We start from the raw sequence: 20,866 nt of genomic DNA on the forward strand, positions 1-20,866 counted from the left end.
CCCAGGAAGAAAGGTTCCAGAGAAGAGTTAGTTTTCTCTTTTCTTACCAAAAAAAAAAAAAAAAAAAAAAAAAAAAAAATCAGAACCCAGGAGAGAACACCACGGTCTGAGTGCACCAGGGAGATGCTCGGCCTGAGTCCTGCCTGCCAGCAGCTGAGTCTTGAGAAACCCGACGAGAGCCATGAGCGGCTTCCTCTGCATTTGCTGGGCCAGGACATCATTTGTTGACTCTAGAGCCCAGTCCCTAGCTCACGATTTCCTCCCTGGTTGCCATGGCCCCGTACAGAAAACACAGCAAACTCCTGGCCCTGGGCAGCTCATTTATTTCAAATATTCCTTGCAGCTGGAATCCAACCATGTTTGGGTGTCTGGACTGGAGCATGAACTAATTGCTCTGTCTTCGGCCCCCTCCCCAGCTCCCCCGGCATAGTTTATGGTTCAGTAAATTCCACATTCCTCATCTCGTCGAGGAGCGGAGAAGGCGGGAGGGAAGCTGCGTGCTGAAGGGTGGGGACGGGAGGACTCTTCCCATCTATGGCCAAGCCCTGAGAGTCTGCTACCTGCTTGAAGGCAGGGGATTAATTACAACCACACGGGCCAAGTCTGCACAGATGGTTTTATTAATCCCACTCCCTTCGGCACAAAACCCTGCTCCCCAAGAAGTCTCCTGGCAGCACAAGGGCCCTGATTTTTCCCTGTGCCTCCCCCCACCCCCAGCGCCTGACCCCAACCCCACTCCTCCCCTGCTGCCCCCTTCAAAGGAAGCAGAGTTCCAACTGCAACCCAGACATGAACTCCAACCTGAAAATCATTTTAGACCACCCCTTTCATCCAGCCGCATCTGGGAAAGGCATCTAGGGGACCCTCTTCCCAATACCCACCTTGACCTTTGGAGACTTTACCTGGGAAGGAAGATCATTATCAGGAAGTTGGTTTAGGAATGTCTGGTCCATTCTTTTTTTTTGGAGGGGACAGAGTCTTGCTCTGTAGCCCAGGCTGGAGTGTAGTGGTGCGATCTTGGCTCACTGCAGCCTCTGCCTCTCGGGTTCATGCCATTCTCCGGCCTTAGCCTCCTGAGTAGCTGGGACTACAGGCACGCGCCACCACGCCCAGCTAATTTTTGTATTTTTAGTAGAGACGGGGTTTCACCATGTTGGCCAGGATGGTCTCGATCTCTTGACCTTGTGATCCGCCCGCCTTGGCCTCCCAAAGAGCTGGGATTACAGGCGTGAGCCACCAAGCCCGGGTATCTGGTCCATTCTTAAAAGACAAAGTTGCAACCCAGAAACGGCCATTTTCCAGAAATGCAGGAGCTTTTAAAGCATTTGTTTGCACACTCGCTAAGACTCCAGGTCCTGTTCGGAAAGCCTCATCTTACCCTTGCTATCCTCCTGTGAGACAGGTACTACACTACAGTGACTGCTGTTTTCCGGAGGCTCGTCCAAGGCCACAAAGCCAGTATTTGAATCCAGGTCTGACTCAGGAGCGCATGCGCTCCTCATTGGGCCAATCCACCGACACCATGGAATAATTTCCCTCTATCCAGCAACTTTGCAAAACAGCTGACACTGTCACAAATAGTGGTGTCCAAACTCTCTTAGGCAAGGTCACCTAGGGAGTTGAGGGAATGCATGTTCCTGGGCCTGGCCCTAGAAGTGTTGACTTGGTACATCTCAGGTGGGACCCTGGAATCTGCGTTTTCACAACCCCCTCCCAGATGCTGCTGCTGTGTGTGGTCTGAGGACAGCTGGTCAGGAGGCTCTTAGAGAAAGGAACATGGGTCTTTGGGCCCAGGGATCTTGGGCCCTCAGGCCAGGCACTTTTCACGGCACTATCAGGTCCCAACACGCCTTCAGAATGAAGCGTCCCCACCGCAAGCTGAATGTGCTCTTGCTAATTCTTTGGAAACTAGCCGTGACATGTGATCACATCTTAGTAAATTTCTTGACTGTCATTTTATCACCCATTGATCCCCTAAATAAGCCAGAGTTTCCTGTCCTTTCTGTCGGGGGCTCTGCCCACGTGGCTAGCAGAACAAGTTCACTCTGCAATAGTTCAGCAAACATCACTGTGCACTCAGCCCCAAGGGACACAAAGACGAATGAAGGACCTGCTCCTTCCCCTAGAGCCTGGACTCTGAGGATGCCCACAATGGCTCACACTCTGCTCCTAAAAAGCCCACGGTCAACTCAAGTTCTACAACCCCACAAACCAACCTGATGCACTCATGAAAGCGCAGAATCAATGTCTATTAGACTCGGCAAGTTTCCGCAGCTTGGGCTGCCAGGCTGAGGAACTTCTGAAATGGGGATGAGGCTGTTCTGGGGTCCTCCCTCCAGGACTCTCCTTCTCCTTCTCTGTCTGGGGCTTCGCCTGGCATCCCACCCTCTGCCAAGGGGTGGTAGGGAGTCAGCCCATCATCTGCTGAAAACTGTGGGCCGTGGAGCTGGCTGGACCCAGGAGGGGTCAGCTATGTCTCTTTCCCCTCCCCTGAGGCACAAACGAGGAACTCAAAAATGGTTTGATATTTTAACAAACGTTCCTTTATTAGGTTACTGACTATTATCAACCATCATAAAACAGAACGGGAGTTTCAAAACTGTACAAGCCACAAGGCTCTGGGCTGGTAGGAAAGAAGGGTGGGGTTGAGGGTCCCAGGGCGTCGGGGGGTGGGAGATGCAGAGAGAGCTAGAGGGTCACCCGGCATCCGTGAGGACGGCTGGGTCAAGGCCATAAGCTGGGATCTGTACAAGGGAAACATTCATCAGAATGCGACCCACCTGAAACAGGAGGGAGGAAAATCTTTAAAAGTCTTACAGGTAAGGTCCCCTGCCCCGAAAAAAAAAAAAAAAAACCCTCAAAATAATAAGGGGGTAATGTAGATTTCTCACCCAGTCTTGGCACCAATTTTGTGCTTTAAAAAATATACTCCACTGGAAGATTTACTTAAAAAAAGGTACTCTACAGCAGCTGTTTAAAACATAATTCTTACAAATATATATATGTATGTATATATATTAAACATTTTAAACAAATAAAGTCATCTATTGTACCTGTGCAGAAATGAACCAAAGTTAGACTCTAAGAGAGTTAACTTCAAGCTCAAAGAAATGGCAAAGGCGATGGCAGGTGCTGGGGTATGCTACGCGGAGGGGTTGCCAGGGATAGGGCACCCCTCTCTTCCGGCAGCCGAGCTATCCCTCTTGAGGCTCTGAGGGGTTGGGATGAACCGGGGCTCTTACCCTGGGTCCGGAGCCCCGGCTGGGGTGCTGAGCAGAGACCCGCGCTGGCTTCTGTGAGGCTCGACTCTGCTCCTGTTCTTCCCCATCCCGCCCTGCCCCTGGCTTCTCAGGGAATGGAGACCCACTCGCCCTCCCTTCTTAGTTCTGGGGGTCCTCTGGCACACCCAGAGCTTCTGAGGATGCACTTGGGAAATCTCAGGTAGAAAAGCAAAAGCAAAATCAAACCCACACCAAAAGACCCACAGAAGACTAAAGAAATGCAACCATGTGTAAGGACGCCTGAGCCCAAGAGTTAACCGGCTACCTGGAGACACAGGGGAATTGCCGCAGCCCTTCCAGACGGGCCCCCGAAGACACCCAGATTGCACGTGAGGCTATTTCTCCCTGAGGGGCCAGCTAGGGAACTTGGAGCAGAGCCCCCTGGAAACTGCAGGGCAAGGGACCCAAAGACATACTTGTGCCTGGGCACGTGTGCACATGTGCCCAGGGAGGGCGGGCGAGGCATACGCATCCCAGGGAGGGCACAGGTGGGAGGAAAGTAACAGAACAGCCAGAGAGAGGGGACTGAAACAAGGTTTCCTTTCTAGATGGAATAAATAAATGGCTTTCGTTATTGTTAAAAGAATAAATACAGGGTACGGGGCACCGGCAGCCGGGATGGATGCTGGGTGCTTATTTGCCTGCGGACAGTTCTTGGTTTCTGCCTTGGTGTCCATGGTGAGTTTTTGACGTCCTGAGCTTTATCTGCCGTGGCATGGCCCCACTGGGCTGGGCACCCTTGGCCGGGCACCAGCCCTTGTCTAAGCACCTCTTAGTACCCCTGGTATCTGCTCTCAGAGCTGTGGTACCACCTGCCACCCCACCACCCTGGGACCCCCAGGTGGCTGCAGCCTTCTCCCGGAGATGTGGGGAGTACCCGCCCCACCCCGAGAGCAGATTGGAGCTCAACGTAGGGCTTTCGTAGGAGTTTATTCTCTGTGTCTTTTTTCAAAGAGGGGTTGTATATGGATGGCATGCAGGGATGCTGCCTTCTGCTGATGTCGGGAAGTGGGAAAGAGGAGCCTGTGTTGGAATTGGTCCTTGTCCCATGGAGGCAGCCACGGAGGATGAGGGAATACCAGGGACCTCTGTCCATGGCTATGGATGCCGGTCCAAGGCGCAGGGTGCGGCGGCCCCAGCGGCGGGCGGCTCAGTGAGTTGGCACCAGGTGGCTGTCGCGCTAGCGGTCCGATGGCGAACATCACTGGTAGAGGAGGTAGGCCTTGAGGGAAGCCGGCAGCGGCAGCGTGTGGATCTCCCCCAGGCGCTCCTTCCCCAGGGCCAGGCGCACCGAGCGACGGCACAAATCCATGAGCGGCAGCGGCTCGGCTGGGGAGACAGAGAAACTGCAGGTCAGCGCAGCTTGGGTGGGTGTTCAGCAAACAGCGCTAACCACGGCAGCAATATTATCACTGATTAGTACTCATTCAAATCAGTAAAGAAACAATTAAAAATGCAATGCTTTTTCATTTTAAATTTAGCATGTGAATAGCTACCACCAGGAGCCCACCCTGGGCTGGGCACCTGGGCGAGCCCTCTGCTAACACTCATTTAATCCTCACAGTGGTTTCTTATGAATGACTTACTAGTCACAGAGACACCATTACCTTCATCCCCATTTTACAGAGGAGGAAACTGAGGGACAGAGTCTAAATGACTTGCCAGGGGTCGCCCTGCTGGCAGGAGATGGAGCCAGGATTCCAACCCAGGCCATCCCTGCTCTTCCCCACTGGTGACTCTGCCTGTCCAGGCAAGCAGCTGCCATTGGGGCCTGTTCGTCGGAGCACATGGGAGCCAGCTCTTCCCGGCACGCACCCCCAGCACTGGCTTCAGGAAGGGAATCATTTTCTGTTACCAGCTGCTCTCAGATACCGTTCTCACCTCTGTTTTAAAGCTGAAGACTAGCTGGGCATGGTGGCTCACACCGGTAATCCCAGCACTTTGGGAGGCTGAGGTGAGTGGATCACTTGAGGCCAGGAGTTCAAGACCAGCCTGGCCAACATGGTGAAGCCCCGTCTCTACTAAAAATACAAAAATTAGTTAGGCGTGGTGGCATGTGCCTGTAATCCCAGCTACTCAGGGGTCTGAGGCAGGATAATCGCTTGAACCTGGGAGATGGAGGTTGCAGTGGGCTGAGATCACACCACTGCACTCTAGCCTGGGCGATACAGCAAGACTCTGTCCAAAAAAAAAAAAAAGAACCGAGGACACACAGGCACACAGGCACAGAGGGGACACCAAGTGTGCCAAGGTTCAGGGATGGGATCTGAATCCAGGCAGCCTGGGCCCAGTGCCCAGTGTCCATGCCTTTAGCCACTAACCATGCTGCAAAAGGAAGACATGGCAAACCCTGTCCTGAAACATACGTGACAGGCCTGGCTGGCCCCATGGCTTGAAGGTGTCATTTCTGTGCCACATGGAGCCAGAGAAACCCCAGGTGTCTGTGCTTCTGTCTGACAGTAAGGCTGAGGGCCCAGGCCAAGCTCAGGCCTTGGGAAACTGGAAATGCCAGCCCAGCTTCAGCTGATCCCCCAGAGCTGCCTGATCCTTCTCCCCGCAACTGCCCCAGGCACATGAGGCTCTCTCACAGCCAGGGGAACTTGGGCAGAGCTGCCTCAGGCCCCCGGGTTACAGAGCGCTTCCAGCTGCAGCCTCCCGGGCACCTCCGTCCTGTGTTCCCAGAGTGCCCAGCCTTGCCTTCCTACAAAGGAGGCTGTGTTCATTCAGCTGCATCTCAGATGAGCCACCAGCTTCAGATCTCAGGAGTCTGAAACTCATGCCTTCCAAGGCTTCTGAGCGTTGGAAGGCTGCGCGGCCCTGCTCACCCGCTTCGCCAGAGCAGACCCCTCTCTGCTCTCTTTCCTGAAACCAGGTATGAGTGAGCACACCTGGACCTTCGTGGGGCCACCCACGCTGTTCTGCAGATGGAAAGTCCTGAAATCAATGGATCTGAGGCTTCATCCACGGTCTCCCCTTGACTTTGAGACTCCTTTGTGAGCAAAATAAAGTCAGCCCCCAAAACGAAAGGAACCCGCAAAACTCCATCCTACCAGTAAAAAGTGGATTAAAGTTCTTTAATATTCACCAGTGTGTCTCAAATATATGAAAATCAATTACTGAAGACCAGACACTACGGGTGAGGCATGGCAGAATGGAGAGAGGCTGCTTATGGGTACAGGGTTTCTTTTTGGGGTGATGAAAATGTTCTAAAATTGTTTCCGAGATCTCACCACAGGAGAGGCCGCTGAATTGGATACTTTAATGGGTGAATTGTCAGGTATGTGAATTATAGCTCAGTAAAGCTGTTACAAAATAAAAGAATGAACCTTAGGCTTGATAATGCATTTACTAAACCCCAAGCTTTAAAAGAAGAGGGACCAGGTCAGGCACAGTGGCTCATACCTGTAATCCCAGCACTTTGGGAGGCCAAGGACAGAAGACTGCTTGAGCCCAGGAGTTTGAGACCAGCCTGAGCAACATACGGAGACCTCATCGCTACAAAAAATAAAAATCAGTCAGGACTTGGGAGACTGAGGGGAGGGGATCGGTTGAGCCCAGGAGGTCAAGGCTGCAGTGAGCTGTGATCACGCCACTGTATTCCAGCCTGGGCAACAGAGACCTTGTCTCAAAAATGAAAAAAGGCCAGGTGTGGTGGCTCACGCCTGTAATCCCAGCACTTCAGGAGGCCGAGGCGGGCGGATTACCTGAGGGCAGGAGTTCGAGACCAGCCTGGCCAACATGGTGAAACCTCGTCTCTACTAAAATTAGTATACAAAAATGAGCCAGGCATGGTGGCATGGGCCTGTAGTCCCGGCTACTCGGGAGGCTAAGGCAGGAGAATCGCTTGAACCTGGGAGGTAGAGGTTGCAGTGACCTGAGATCGCACCACCGCACTCCAGCCTGGGGTGACGGAGCAAGACTCTGTCTCAGAAAAACCAACAACAACAATGACAAAAAAACAAAACAAAACAAAAAAAACCCCAAAACTGAAAAAATAAATAAATAAACAAAAGAAGAGGGGCCACTGCTCTTCATCCCCCGTGGACAGTCACAGCCACAGCTCCTGACAAGGAACTGAAATGTTCAGTATTTTTAATGGAGAATTTTGAAAGGGGGCCTTTCGTGGCCAGCTTAGGATGATTAAGAGGAGCTCTGCTTGGAGACGAAAGGAGGAATGAAATAACCTCGGGTTCTTTAAGGTCAAGGATCCCACAGACCCCTCGTGATGGGGTGGGACTGGGTTCCACCCACCCGGCTGCTCACAGGGTTGGGTTTCCCTCGGGTAAAACACCCAGCCTGGTGACTCCAGACCCTGCCCCGCAGCCTGACCTGGAGCAGATCCCTCCGTCTGCCTGGACTTGTTTCCCCATCTGTAAGACATGGAATCCAGACCAGATTCTCCTCAAAGCCCCACGCAGCCCAGATCCTGAAGGCCAAAGTGCTTATCGCAGCCCGCGGCCTGGCCTGGCCGTCGGGAGTGGGTCTTCTGCTCAGAGGAGTGGGGAATTTGGAGGTGTGTTCTCTTCTCTGCTTGGGAGCGCACCGGCATCTGGCCTTCATCAGGGCCAAGGGGCCTGGGCTGCCCTGAGCTCCCTCCCGGGAGGATGTGGCTCAGCCCCCGCCAGAAGGTGGAGGGGCTCTCCCTGGTGGCTGAAAAGCACCTGAGAAAGCTCCAAGAGCCACTGAATGTGGCCCAAGAGCCCTGCCAGGCTGCAGCAGTGAGGGCTGAGAGGGAGTTCCGTCACTACCTTCTTGGTGTAATGGGTTTCAAATCAACCCATGAAGAAATGTTTCTAAGGCTGGAAGCGGTGGCTTATGCCTGTAATCCCAGCACTTTGGGAGGCCGAGGTGGGCGATCACCTGAGGTCAGGAGTTTGAGACCAGCCTGGCCAACGTGGCAAAACCTCATCTCTATTAAAAATACAAAAATTAGCCGGGTGTGGTCATGCATGCCTGTAGTCCCAGCTACTTGGGAGTTTGAGGCAGGAGGATTGCTTGAACCTGGGAGGCAGAGGTTGCAGTGAGCTGAGATCGCGCCATTGCACTACAGCCTGGGTGACAGAATGAGACTCCATCTCCAAAAAAAAAAAAAAAAAAAAAAGTTTCTAAACTGCAGAGGCCCACATGAGCCGCCAGCTCCCTCCAGCGCCTTATTTTGAGTGGCTGACACCACAGCCCCAGCCCTAGCCATGGCCTGTGGGGCACCAGTCGTGTGCCTGATGGGGACTGTGACCCTAACCTACAGATGGGGAAATGGGCTTGGGGAGGTGAGAGTTACAGGTCCAAGCTCTGAGAGCCATGGACTCCAAAGGGTTGAGGCCCTCCAGCTGCCACAGTCCATCCCCTGTGAACGCAGCTGTGTGGGGTAGAGGACTTGCCACAGCCTGACCATCTCTGGATCTCACTGAATAAACCAGTTAGGGACCGGTCATGGGATCCACCAAGATGGGCTACGAAAGTGGCAGTGAATGGCTGCAGTGATGTGTTATGAGCTGAAAATAGGACCAGAGTCACCCAGGCATCCTGTGAATGGGTCTATTCTCTGGGGCCTCAAGTACATAAACAGGTCACGCCTCCTTGATCTTGCAGAGGAAACTGATGGCGCATAGGGCCCGGTCTAACTGCTTTCCAAAGGCTGGGCAGAGACCAAGAATGCATGGCCACAGAAACAGACATGGGCTTCATGCCGTGAAAAAATGCCCAGCCCCCATTTCAGCTGGTCACTACCAGGACCAGGGAGTTCTCCCCAACCTCCACACTCTTGACTGGAGGCTGCCAGCTTTGCACCCAGCTCCAGCCACAAACCCAGGTGCCTGCTGAAATCCACCGAGGGGGTGGGCACCTGCCCTGTGGCCTGGGGCCTCTGGCTGCTATGCCCATCCCCGGGAAGCTTAGGTGCTCATTCATTTAAATAATTTCTGTGAATGAGAGTGCAATGCTGAATGAGCAGCAAAGAAATCAGGAAGTCAATCAGGCGCTATTTCTGGGAGCAGAAGGCTGAGGAACTGGAAGAGACAGTGCACCAGCTTCCACATTTCTGTGAGAAACGGCTACCTGGTGACCCACGTGAACATGCACAGCCCCAGAGCCCCAACCCACGACTGTCTCGCCGTTCCCTGAGAGATTTCAACCCAACTCAAGCCTCAAGAGTGTGGTGCTGTGCCCAGTTCACAGGCTGAATGAATGAGCTGCAGAACAGTGAGGTCAAGGAAAAATGTTCCACATCAGAGAATGCCCCGGCTTCCGCCATGTCCTCACCGATAGCTGTCATGACTCCTGTGGCTGGCCCTGCAAGCAGCTTGTGGGGACCATGCTCCAGGACATGGATTCTAGAATGTCACAGGTCGGGTGGCCATCATAGGATGTGTGTGTGTTTTCCTCTACACTAAGCAGTTCTTATGAAAGATCACAGCCAAACACAATGTGGAGCCTCTGTCCTTGTCAACTGGGAAAGGACACCTGAGATCCACCTAGGTGATCAGACACCCTTGGTCCCCTATCCCCCCGAACTCTGAGAGCCTGCAGTCCTCATATGACCAGACCTTCTGGAGGGGGTGGGGAATAGGGTCTGGAACAACCCCTCTCCGACATGGAAGGAAGGAAGGAAGGAAGGGAGGAAGGGAGGGAGGGAGGGAGGGTGGGTGGCCCTGGTGGCGGGGGTACCAGTCTCCTGATGAGTAGCTCCCGGCAGAGACCGGCTGGAGTGGAGTGCAGGAAGGAGGCCCCTGGGAGGAGGCGCTGATCTTGAAGAGACGAGCTGACTTTCCCTGAACCTTCAACCACGACAAACCACACCAAACCCATCTGGGGGCCATTAAAGAAAATTCAAAAATGCTGAGCTGCGTGGAAGACGCCTCCTCAGTGGAAGATGTCTTTAAAGCAGTGCGGGTAGAGCCAGAGGACCCACAAGGTCAGGGGCTCTCCCTGGACTGCCTGTCAGCCTGCTGCTTGCAAACAGGCCTTTCCACATCTCCAGGGAGGGTGGCGGGCAGGCCCGGGGTCAGGCCAGGCCCTGTGTCTCCGCACTCAGCAATGGCCATCTCCACTTCTGCCCCCCAGGAAAGAGGGAGAGTGACACAGCAGCCTCTCTGGCTGCATCCTCAGCACAAGGCCTTGTGCCTCAAGCCTTGAGGAGGAATCAGAGCACGGGGCCTGTGGCCCCAGCTGGCTGGACAGTGGGGAGGCTGCAAAGGGAAACGTCGAGAACTAAGTACCCCTGCTTCTGCCCGGCCACGGCCCCAGTGTAGAAGCCGGGACTCTGCTGGGGGCGTTCTGCCTGGCATGCAGGAAAGAGGCCACAGGGCACAGTGGGCTGGGAGATCCCCGGGAAGGCACACATGCAGGGAAACTGCTTGAGCTGCCCTACAAAGAGCTGCCCCTTGCAGAAGTCGAACCCAGGTGTGGCGGGGACACTGACGACCCTCCAGATATCCCAGGGAGTGGAACTACCTCCACCTCCAAGACAGAGACAGCAAGTCCCAGATCAGGTCTGCCACCAAGAAAACAGATCCGGCTGGGCATGGTGGCTCACGCCTGTAATCCTAGCACTTTGAAGACTGAGGCAGAGGACCACTTAGGAGCCCAGAAGTTTGAGACCAGCCTAGGCAACAAAGTGAGACCCCATCTCTAAAAAAAAAAAAATAATAAATAAATAAAAAAGATGACAGATCCAGCCAGGCCTGGCCAGAGCCTCCCCCTGTCATGCTCTGCTCCCAGGCAGACCCTGGGATTCGATCTCACCAGGACACCCCCCTTCTTTAGCTGTAATGGAAGGCAAAGCCAACTCTCCTGGGACGGGGGACTTGGGTGGCCTCTGACCTCACTATGGGCACCCCAGCATTGGTGGGGGTGACCCGAGGGGAGGGAGCTCCAGGCTCATCTTTCACCCCCCACAGGTGGCAGCACAGGGAGAGGAAGGCCTCGTGGAGATAGTCTATACTGGCTGCCTCCACATCTGGAGCGGGTTGACCAGTGTCCTCCAATTCATGTTTGCCCAGAACTTCAGAGTGGAGGCTTATCTGGAAACAGGGCCTTGTAGATGTACTTCATTATGATGAGGGCACAGTGAATCGGGGTGGGCCCTGAATCCAATGGCTGGTGTCCTTCTAAAAAGAGGAGAGGCACAGAGAGACACATACACAGGTGGAGCACCCTGGGGAAACAGAGGTAGGGACTCAGGGAGGCATCTACAGACCAAGGGATGCCAAGGATTCCCGGCAGCCCCCAGGGGCGAGGGGAGGCCTGGGGCGGGCTCCCCCTCAGAGCTCGGAGGCAGTCGAGCCCGCTACCATCCTGATGGCAGACACCTGGCCTCCTGAGCGCTTCTGCTGTTTTCAGCTGTCCTGCTTGTGGTAATGTGTTCAGCAGCCCCAGGACACGTCCGTCTTCCTCCAGCCACTCCATCAGGCTCCTCCCATGTCCCCTGACCCAAATGACTCTCCTCAAGGTCAACTGTCAATTCCTTGTTGCCAAAACTGATGGACAGTTCTCAGCCGTCCATGTACTTGACCTGCTGCTACTTTGCCCTTCTGAAAGCCCCTTCCTCACTTGGCATCCAGGACACCAAAATCTACTGGGTCCCTTCAGCCCCCACCCTCCTGGCCTCTAAGCAGGGCTCAGCCTCAGCCCTCTTCTCCTCGCTCTCGAGCCCCCGCTTCCGGTGACCTCGCCCAGGATGGCAGCTCTGAAGCCGCCTACGTGCAGACAACTCCCCCACTGACCGCTCTCCGAGACTAGGCTTGCAGGGCCCCCTGGATGTGTCGAAGAAGCGTCTCAAATTTAATACCTGCTCCTCCTTCGGGCTTTCCCATCTCGGGTCAGCAGCCCCCGCCTTCACCTGCTCAACCCAAACACCTCGAGTCACCTTGGTGCTTCCCTTTCTCGTCACATCCAGTCCATGGATGAGCCCATTCCAAAGAGTCCTGGAACCGGGCCGCCCCCCCCACAACCTCCCCGGCTTCCATCCTGGCCCAAGCGCCCATCACCTCTCACCAGGACAAGCCTGGCTCGTCCCTGGCCTGGACTCTCAGAGGCCACTCTTGCCCCTGCCATCCGTTTCTATAGAGCAGCCAGAATGATACTTTTTTTTTTTTTTTTCCCAGAGACGGAGTCTTGCTCTGTTGCCCAGGCTAGAGTACAGTGGTGCAATCTCGGCTCACTGCAACCTCCACCTCCTGGGTTCAAGCAATTCTCCTGCCTCATCCTCCCGAGTAGCTGGGATTACAGGTGCATGCCACCACACCCGGCTAATTTTTGCATTTTTAATAGAAATGGGATTTCACCATGTTGGCCAGGCTGGTCTCCAACTACTGACCTCATGATCCACCTGCCTCAGCCTCCCAAAGTGCTGGGACTACAGGTGTGAGCCACCGCGCCCAGCCACAGAACGACACTTCTAAGACACAAGATGCTGCCTCAATAAGCGTCCGGAGGTGTCGGGTTAAGCGGGTTGAGGCTGGCGGCACTAACACCCGCGCCTCACCCTATCACCACACTGCAGCGGAGCTGTGACAGTGCCCCACCCTCCAAGGTTTTGCTCAGTGTCCCAAGAACGACCACATCTATTTTCCAATCTGGAGCCTCTAAAGTCAACTGACCACATGGCCCAGGGCCCATTCCTGTCTGACCAGAACTTGCCGGGCATCTGATGCTGGTGGAGAGGAAAAAGCATCCTCGTCACTGACTAATAGTGCCCGGCTGTGATGCTCTGAGTGGCCATCTAGATTCCAGCTCACAGATGCGGTTCCCGAATACTGATTCCCATTCTCATATCCCCCACTCACCCAACACCTTTAGGATTTTCCAAACAAGGAAAATTATGAAAGCATCCAGCCTCCCATCTCATACAGAGCTAACTAAGCAGGAAACTGCCTATTCACAGGACATGTGTCTGCACCTCCAGAACTGGGTGGGTGGAACCCTCTGTTCAAATAGGCTCCAGTCCCCTCCCAGCCACTCCAGGGGTCTGTGTACTGTATTGGAGCTGTGATACATAACCGTGAAGCTGTGCAAACCCAGAGCTCATGACAGCATCAGGGGGCATGTTCCTGGAGGGCACAGGGCTGCAAATCCTCATGGAGCCCCACAGTCTCAGTGGCCAGGCAACAAGAGCAGGCCTGGCAGTCCCCTCATCTGTCTGTCTGCAAAGAATGGACATTAACCTCCCTGGCTCCGTGACCACCCCTTGGCTGGGAGGAGGGAGGCAGGGCTGAGGGCCAGGGCTCCTCAAGATTCTAGGTCCTGGGCAGGATGTGCCCAGGGCTCCGAATCGGCACCCATCCCAGTTTGAGGCAAATTTGGCTGTGGACGTGGTGCCACTCATTTCTGACACCTGGGGAGACAGACACAGAACTCACTCTGCTGGTTCCCTCATCCAGTTCCAAGGTGACTTCCCCGGGGAGGTTACCTGCTGGCTGCAGACCTGGCCACCCACCTCTTCCAGGAGTCCTGTGACCTAGGGGCGCCAGGCTGCACAGACGAGGACCAAGCAGCCCTGGGAGCCTGCACCACAGACATCGTGTGTGGCTGTCAACTCGCTGCCATCACGGTCAAAGTCACAGCAGAGGACCAAGAGAAAGAGGGGTGGGGAGGCTTCCAAAGAGAAATGTGTAAGCGTTTGCGCATGCCTAACCACCCCGACACTTTCCCCAGTATCTTTCAAAGGCTGACGTGGGGAAGGAGGAGCAGGAGGAGGACCTCCTTCCCCAGGAGGAGAAGCTGCAGGCTTGGAGACTTCAAGACAGAGTCAGTGTCTGTATTCCTGACCTCTGGTGGGGGGGCCTCACCCCGCTCTGCCTCTTGCCTGGCCTGCAGGGTGGGGTTAGAACTGAGGGTGCTGAGCCGAACCTGCCCTTTAAGGACAGTCAGCCCATGGGTGGATGGAGCTTTCCAGCCCACTTACTTCCCAACGTGGGACTTGCAGGCGGTAGAAGGGACTCATGCAGGCAAGGAACTCTGAGAGAGGGCCGTACACGGGGTGAGCCGTTCGGCAATGCCAGACCCTCCTGCTACCATGGGGGCAGCCATGGAGCCTTCACCTCCCACACCAGCACGGTGCCCCTACACATGGGCTGCGTTCACAGTCTGAGAAAGGCCACTCCCCTTCCCAAAGGGACAGGTGGAGTTCGCTGTTGACTCAGCCTGTTTCTGATCCGCATGTTCCTCCCCAACTTCATGACTGAACAAGTCCCTCGGGACTGTATCTCAAAGGAGCCCACTCAGAAGCCTCCAGCCGAAGAGAAAGACTCTAAGCCTGTCTAATGAGTGACAGAGGTCACTAGCATTCATTTACCGGAGACGCCCTAGTATCCCCAAGGTTACAAACCCCAGCTCGATATGTTGGCAACTGGGCTAGAATTTGGTCAGCTGAGGATCAAACCTGGAGGCAGGTCACCCAAAGAAACAAAGACCACCTACTCATTAATTCATCCATCTATCCATTTATCCATTAATTCATTAGTCTATCTGCTTATCCATCCACTCATCCATCCATTCACTCATCCATCCACCCACTCATCCATCCATCCATCTACCCACTCATCCACCTGTTCATTTATCCATCCATCCACTCATCCATCCACCCATCCATCCATCCACCCATCCATCCATCCATCCATTCACTCATCCATCCATACATCCACCCACCCACCCACCCATCCATCTATCCGTTCATTTATCCATCCACTCATTCATCCATCCACTTGTTCATCCACTCATCCATCCATCAATCTAAACACTCATCCACCCACCTACCCACCCATCCACCCACATCCATCTGTTTGTTCAACCACTTATCTATCGATCCAAACATTCATCCATCAATTCATTATACACTCATCCATCCATTATTCACTCATCTATCCATCTATTCATCATCCATCCATCCAACCAATCATTCATCCATCTATTCATTCATCATCCATCCATCTGTCCACTCATTCATGAGGTGCCGCTAGGTAATCTAGCAGACTCTGGGTAGAATTCTTCACTTAACCAGGTGCAAAAGTTGCCTCTGAGGGTCTGAATACACTGGAATATCGTCTTCAAAACACTCTAGTTCCAACGACTGTATCAACTTTTGGCCTGAGCCCCGCCAGGACCATGGGGACTGAGGGAGGGCATTGCCTCTGACAGCAGAGGAGACACTTACGATCGAGTCCGTTCAAGTAGCGCATTCGGATCTCACAGTGGCCCCAGACGGCACTCACTACAGGATACAGTTTTTTGCCCTTGAGTCCCCGAAAAGCCACTCCCATGTACTGTCCATCCACAATGAAGCTCAGCGTCCCGTCATCCATGTCCAGGGCTACCAGGAAGGAGTCAGGGACAATGAATGTCTCATCTGGTTCCAGAAAGGCTGGGTACGTTTTGCTCGGCTGGTTCTTGCCATCGTGGTAGAGCCGGTTGCGCCCCAAGTCCCAGCCCCAGGACTCGTGGTTATTCCCCACGAGGGTTGTGTACCCGACAGAGTGCAGGGGGGCGTCTGCCGTTGCCACCCCCACCACGGCGTGTGTGCCCCGCTGTCTCATGGCCCACGTGATCTGCCACACATGCAGCCCACGGGTGTACCCGACTTTGCCCCTGATAGCGTCCGTGCTCTGGGCCACCGGATGCCGGTGGAAGATGAGCTTGTCATCCTCCTTCACGAAGACGTTGAGCGACCGGTCGTTGTTGTTCCACGAATGCAGCAGCTGGACATCGTAGGACACGGGGGGCATGTCCAGTAGCAGATCCAGCCGGGTGGGCTTGCAGTAATCCAGACCCTGGAGCTCCTGCTTCAGGGGCCGGTATGTGGGGTCCCTCATGTCCACAGTCTTGATCCCTCCAGTGACCTTCTGACCCATGTTCGCCCCTGGTTTCACCTTCTCACCGACTCCCAAGGCAAACTCATCAATCTCGTGGTCTCGTCTCCAGTATTCTGATCGGGGCCAGACAGGGTTCCTAAGGAGGGCGGCCAGGAGACCTCTGCAAGCTGTGCAGTGTTCCGTATTGCCTAATGGACGGAAAGACAAACAACCGGTGAGCAGGGCTGTGGGATGAAGGGGAAAGTTAACCCGGAGGGCAAGGCGACCACATCAGCATATCCCGACAGCCTGCGCCTGGGCTCCGTCATGCCTGACACGGCCAGGCTGGAGCCTTGGTGCAGAATGAAATCCCCCGTTCCCTGGCTAGGCTGTCACAAAGGAAAGGGTCTGTCTGTCCACGCGGCCGACTGTGTGGAGAGGTGGGCTTGGGGGCCGGGCGTCACCCTCATCTGTGTTGGGTACAGACACACGGCTGATGCCCACCAAAAACCTCATCAGGGTTCCACAGGGCGGAAGCCCATGGTGCCACAGAACCAGGACTCAGCCACGACAGTGGGCATTTGCTTGGTCAAAACAGAGGGAGGTGCATGGCCCTTGCCTTGCGGTTCAGAGGGGAAGTGGAGCCCCAGGTAGCAGCAGAGGCTGCTGAGGATGCCAATCCCAGCTCCTCTTCCGTGTCTCTGGCACAGCTACCTCCAGCAGACGCACCACCAATTCACTGCAGAAAAGGGCCTTCTGGTGCAGTTGGACAGCTCAACTCAGGGGTCTGTGTGCGCTTGGCAGGAAAGGCACCAGGAGCCTCCTCTGCCAGCAACATTCTTCTCAAGGGAAGGCCTCGATTCAGACAGCATGGGGGGCTCATCCCCCGACCCCCGGGAGTTCTTAGATGACCGACCACCTCTTTTTCCTGCCCACGCCCTTCAACTAGAAGCCAGGGTTTCGCCCTCTGGGTCTCAACAGCACGTCTGGGGAGGAAAGTCTGACGCTAGGATGCCTCATTCCCTCTCTGGCCTCACCATCCCCTGGGTCCTTCAGGAGGGAGAACAGGGACTCTGGGGGAGAGATCTCACTGCATCATCTACCCCATCCTCTCCACTGGTAGCCCAGGAAGAATTCTTTTTTTTTGAGACAGTCTTGCTCTGTCGCCCAGGCTGGAGTGCAGTGGTGTAATCTCGGCTCACTGCAACCTCCACCTCCTGGGTTCAAGTGATTCTCCTGCCTCAGCCTCCTGAGTAGCTATGATTACAGGCACCCACCACCATGCCTGGCTAATTTTTGTATTTTTAGTAGAGATTTCTACTAAACATAGTTTCACCATGTTGACCAGGCTGGTCTTGAACTCCTGACCTCAGGTGACCCACGCGGCTTGGCCTCCCAAAGTGCTGGCCAGGAAGAGCTCTATCTAAGGAGAAAGATAAGGCAGCAGAAGATTTGAGCCTCGTTCAAGAGAGAAGTTTCTTTCTGCCATCAAGAACCTCCTTGGCCTCTGGAAGGGACCAGAGAGGCCAAGGAGAGCGGCCTGGTTTGGGGTCAGGCTCCTAGGATCAACCAGTCCAGGGGCAAGGCAGGCTCCTGTTGAAGAAACGGAACTAAAGGAGCCTGTGGGGGCGCCTAGGCGGGAGGCCATCGGAGCCTTGGCTGCCGGGAGAGAGTCACGCTGGGTCGCTTGTTACTAGGGTGCCCGAGTAAAGGAGACAAAGAGAACCCAAAGGAACCCGGGGTGGGGGAGGCTGCAGGCTCCCAGACACAGGGAAATCCAGGGACCTCAGGGACCTCAGAGGGCTGGCCTCCTCCTTCAGTATAGGGCCAGCCAGGGCCAGGCTCTGCAGTGGGGCTGGCCTAGAGCTCCCTCTCAGCTGGGAAGAGGCCCCACGAGACCCCGTCCCCGGGGCGGCCAGGCCTCCAGGAAGTTTGGTCCTGGCAGAACCTTCCCACATGGGAACACTTGGTGCCCTGACCCCCTTATCTCAGGGGCCAGGTCATGCTTCTCGCCCTCCCCTTTCTGATGTGAGACAGAGGGTTCTTTTTTTTTTTTTTTGAGATTGAGTTTTGCTCTTGTTGCTCAGGCTGGAGTGCAATGGTGCCATCTCGTCTCACTGCAACCTCTGCTTCCTGGGTTCAAGCGATTCTCCTGCCTATGCCTCCCAAGTAGCTAGGATTACAGGCGCCCACCGCCACGCCCAGCTGATTTTTTCTATTTAGTAGAGGCCGGGTTTCACCATGTTGTCCAGGCTGGTCTTGAACTCCTGACCTCAGGTGATTCACCCACCTCGTGCCAAAGTGCTGGGATTACAGGTGTGAGCCACTGCGCCCAGCCATAGACAGAGGGTTCTGATCTCAGGGGCACGGTCATTTCTTCAGAGACAGGGCAGGACTCCTTGTGTCCAGTGTCTGCAAAGCCGTTACAGAGCTGAGGTGTCCCCTCTGCAGCCTGGAGGGCCGCCCTGGTTCCAGAAAGTTCTGTGAATACTGTGACTTCACATCCATGATCTCCCAGGAAAATCCCATTTTCAAGCTTTTAGTTTCATCTCCTCTCCTGGGAGCCACTGAAACCTCTAGGACTCCCTCTATGCCGCTGCAGAGGGGCACCCCGTGGCTTTGGGGCCTGCGCCTCAAGCTGCGGGAGGGGGAGAGAGCTGGGTCTGGTGTGGTGCGGGTGTGGCCTTCCCTGAATTCCCCTCTTCCCCAACCTCCACTGGCGCATTTTCTGAGCTGTAGGAAGGCTGGGTGGGCCGAGGCGGCTCTCGAGGGGCCAGGCGGGTGGGCAGAGGCGGCTCTCGAGGTCAGAGCCGCATGGAGCAGGGGTGCAGAGTAACTCCCCTCCCATCTGTCTGGACACCCCCTCCAGCTTGGTGCCCAGGAACCTCTCCATATTCTCAATTTTGCAGGGTCCTGTGGGCAGAGAGGTCAGCTCCCTGGGAGGATGGGGCGGGAATTACTTTCTAAGAGAGTTAGTTCATGTCATGCTTCCTGCAGCGTAGCCCCTCCACAGCCCCCCTGCCGCTCAACTGTCGCAGCAGGGAGGACCTTTCTCCCGGGATCTCATCTGTCATGGAAGATCCACTGTCTCTCCACATGTGGGAGCAGGTGGGAAGAGTGAGGAGGAGGCTGGGGGAGGGAGGGGAGGGTGGGAGAGAAAGGTGGCAGGGAGGGGACTTCTAGCAGGTAATTGAAAATGCTAGGAGGGACCATAACAGAAAGGTTGAGTGGGGAAGAGGCGAGGAGACCAACACCTCAGAGGGGGAGAAAGGGTGAAGTGGGGTGAGACAGGGAGGGACGGGGAAGGAGGGGGAGGGAGAGGAGGGAGGAGGCTAATAAACCCAGGCCTGAACACACAGAACGCCTGTCTCAGCGAGACCGGAGATCAGCTTTTTCTGAAATGGGCGAGATAGTAAATGCCTGGCTTTGAGGGCCAGACAGTCTCTGCTGTTGTCGCACAAAAGCAGCCACAGACGGGACATAAATAAACGCGCGTGGCTGAGTTCCAGAAAACTTTATTTATAAGGACAGACCGGCCTGGGGTCCGCCAGCCAGAGCTTAGACAGGGCCCTGCGTCGTCTCCACTTAAGACACAGCCTTGTGGGGCTGCAGCAGGCATTAGCCGGATGGTGGGGAGGGGGGGGATCCCCAGAGGCTGGGCCAGCCCCGTCCCAGAAAGAGCCATCAGAAAGGACGGCTTCACCCTGATGTGGGACATCCACTGTCTGTCTGTCCAGGTCGGCTCCACAAGCTCTCCTAGTTCTGAGATGCCAGCACCTCAGGTGGCCCAGCAAGTCCTCAACACCAATGCTGGGCTGAGCTCCCTAAACCTAACCCGAACCACCATCCCTCCACCTCCACCCACCTTCCCCCCACCCCCTCACCCCGGCCCAGGCCTTGGACCACATGGCTGTGAGGGGTGGGAGTCTGTGGGAGGGACGGCCTGGGAGGAGGGAGGCTGGGGAAAGAGGGTGGGGCGTTCTCCCCGGGCAGGGCAGGCAGGTAAAGGGGCCTGCAGCACTGTGGGGTGATTCCCTCACAAGGGCACCCCAGGGCCTAGCCAGGGAACGTGGCCCACACACCCAGCCACTTCTGCTATCTGAGTCACCTCCCAGGTAGTCAATCACTGTGGTGGCCCTAGGGCTACTCTTGACTCATCTGTCACCCACCCTGTGTCCAGGCTATGGTTAAAGATGACAGTGCCTTCCCAACTTCCTGTTGTTCACACCTAGCCACCTCCCTGCTGTGCAGGAACAGTGAAGCCATCCATCTGTCCTCCTCCTTCTATTTTAAAATGTGGCCGCACAGATCCACCCTTTCTGTGGGTCCCCAGGAGCTGGACTCGCCACCTCCCCTGGAACTGCAGCCTGGAGGGTGCTTCCCCAGCCCTGCTTCCTGAAGCTTCCAAGCTCATGCGCTGAGACAGTAGCTCCGGCCACCAAGATCCACCCTGAGCTTCTCCAAGCTTCTGCTCGTTCATCTGTCACACACTTACCTAAAACTCAGTGGAGACAGTGTTCCGGAGGGGGCTGGCGCTACTACATTTCCACTTTCATTTATTTCCTAGCCTGTGCTCCATCCACTGAACAAAGATCACTGTTCTCCCGTCTTCCTGGTCACCACATCTGGCCCTACAGAGGGACGCTGCCTTTGGGCCAAGACCCAAGGACTTGGAAGTCTGGGCTAGGGCAGATCAAGTTTAAGGCCCCTTCTAAACCAGGGGTCAGCAAACTTCTTCCATAAGGGGCCACATAGTAACTATTTAAGGCTCTCCAGACAATATTAAACCAATGGGCATGGATG

The 20,866-nt window shown here is 55.1% G+C and overlaps 1 protein-coding gene across 2 annotated transcripts in view; it reads right to left on the reverse strand.

Annotated features, from left to right (window-relative positions):
* Nucleotides 1-2,520: 2,520 nt before the first annotated feature.
* The window catches only part of SPSB1 (splA/ryanodine receptor domain and SOCS box containing 1), a 78,029-nt gene continuing 59,683 nt past the window's right edge, over nt 2,521-20,866 (reverse strand). For both annotated transcript variants that reach the window (XM_024235867.3, XM_024235873.3), the window contains exons 2-3: nt 15,430-16,272; nt 2,521-4,610 (exon numbers count right to left, since the gene is read on the reverse strand). In XM_024235867.3, coding sequence (XP_024091635.1) covers nt 4,483-4,610; nt 15,430-16,123 — 822 coding nt within the window. In that variant the 5' untranslated portion in view covers nt 16,124-16,272 and the 3' untranslated portion in view covers nt 2,521-4,482. The remainder of the gene's footprint in view (nt 4,611-15,429; nt 16,273-20,866) is intronic.

This window comes from Pongo abelii, chromosome 1 (genome assembly GCF_028885655.2).
Source record: "Pongo abelii isolate AG06213 chromosome 1, NHGRI_mPonAbe1-v2.0_pri, whole genome shotgun sequence".
In the NCBI taxonomy this organism is placed as follows: domain Eukaryota; kingdom Metazoa; phylum Chordata; class Mammalia; order Primates; family Hominidae; genus Pongo; species Pongo abelii.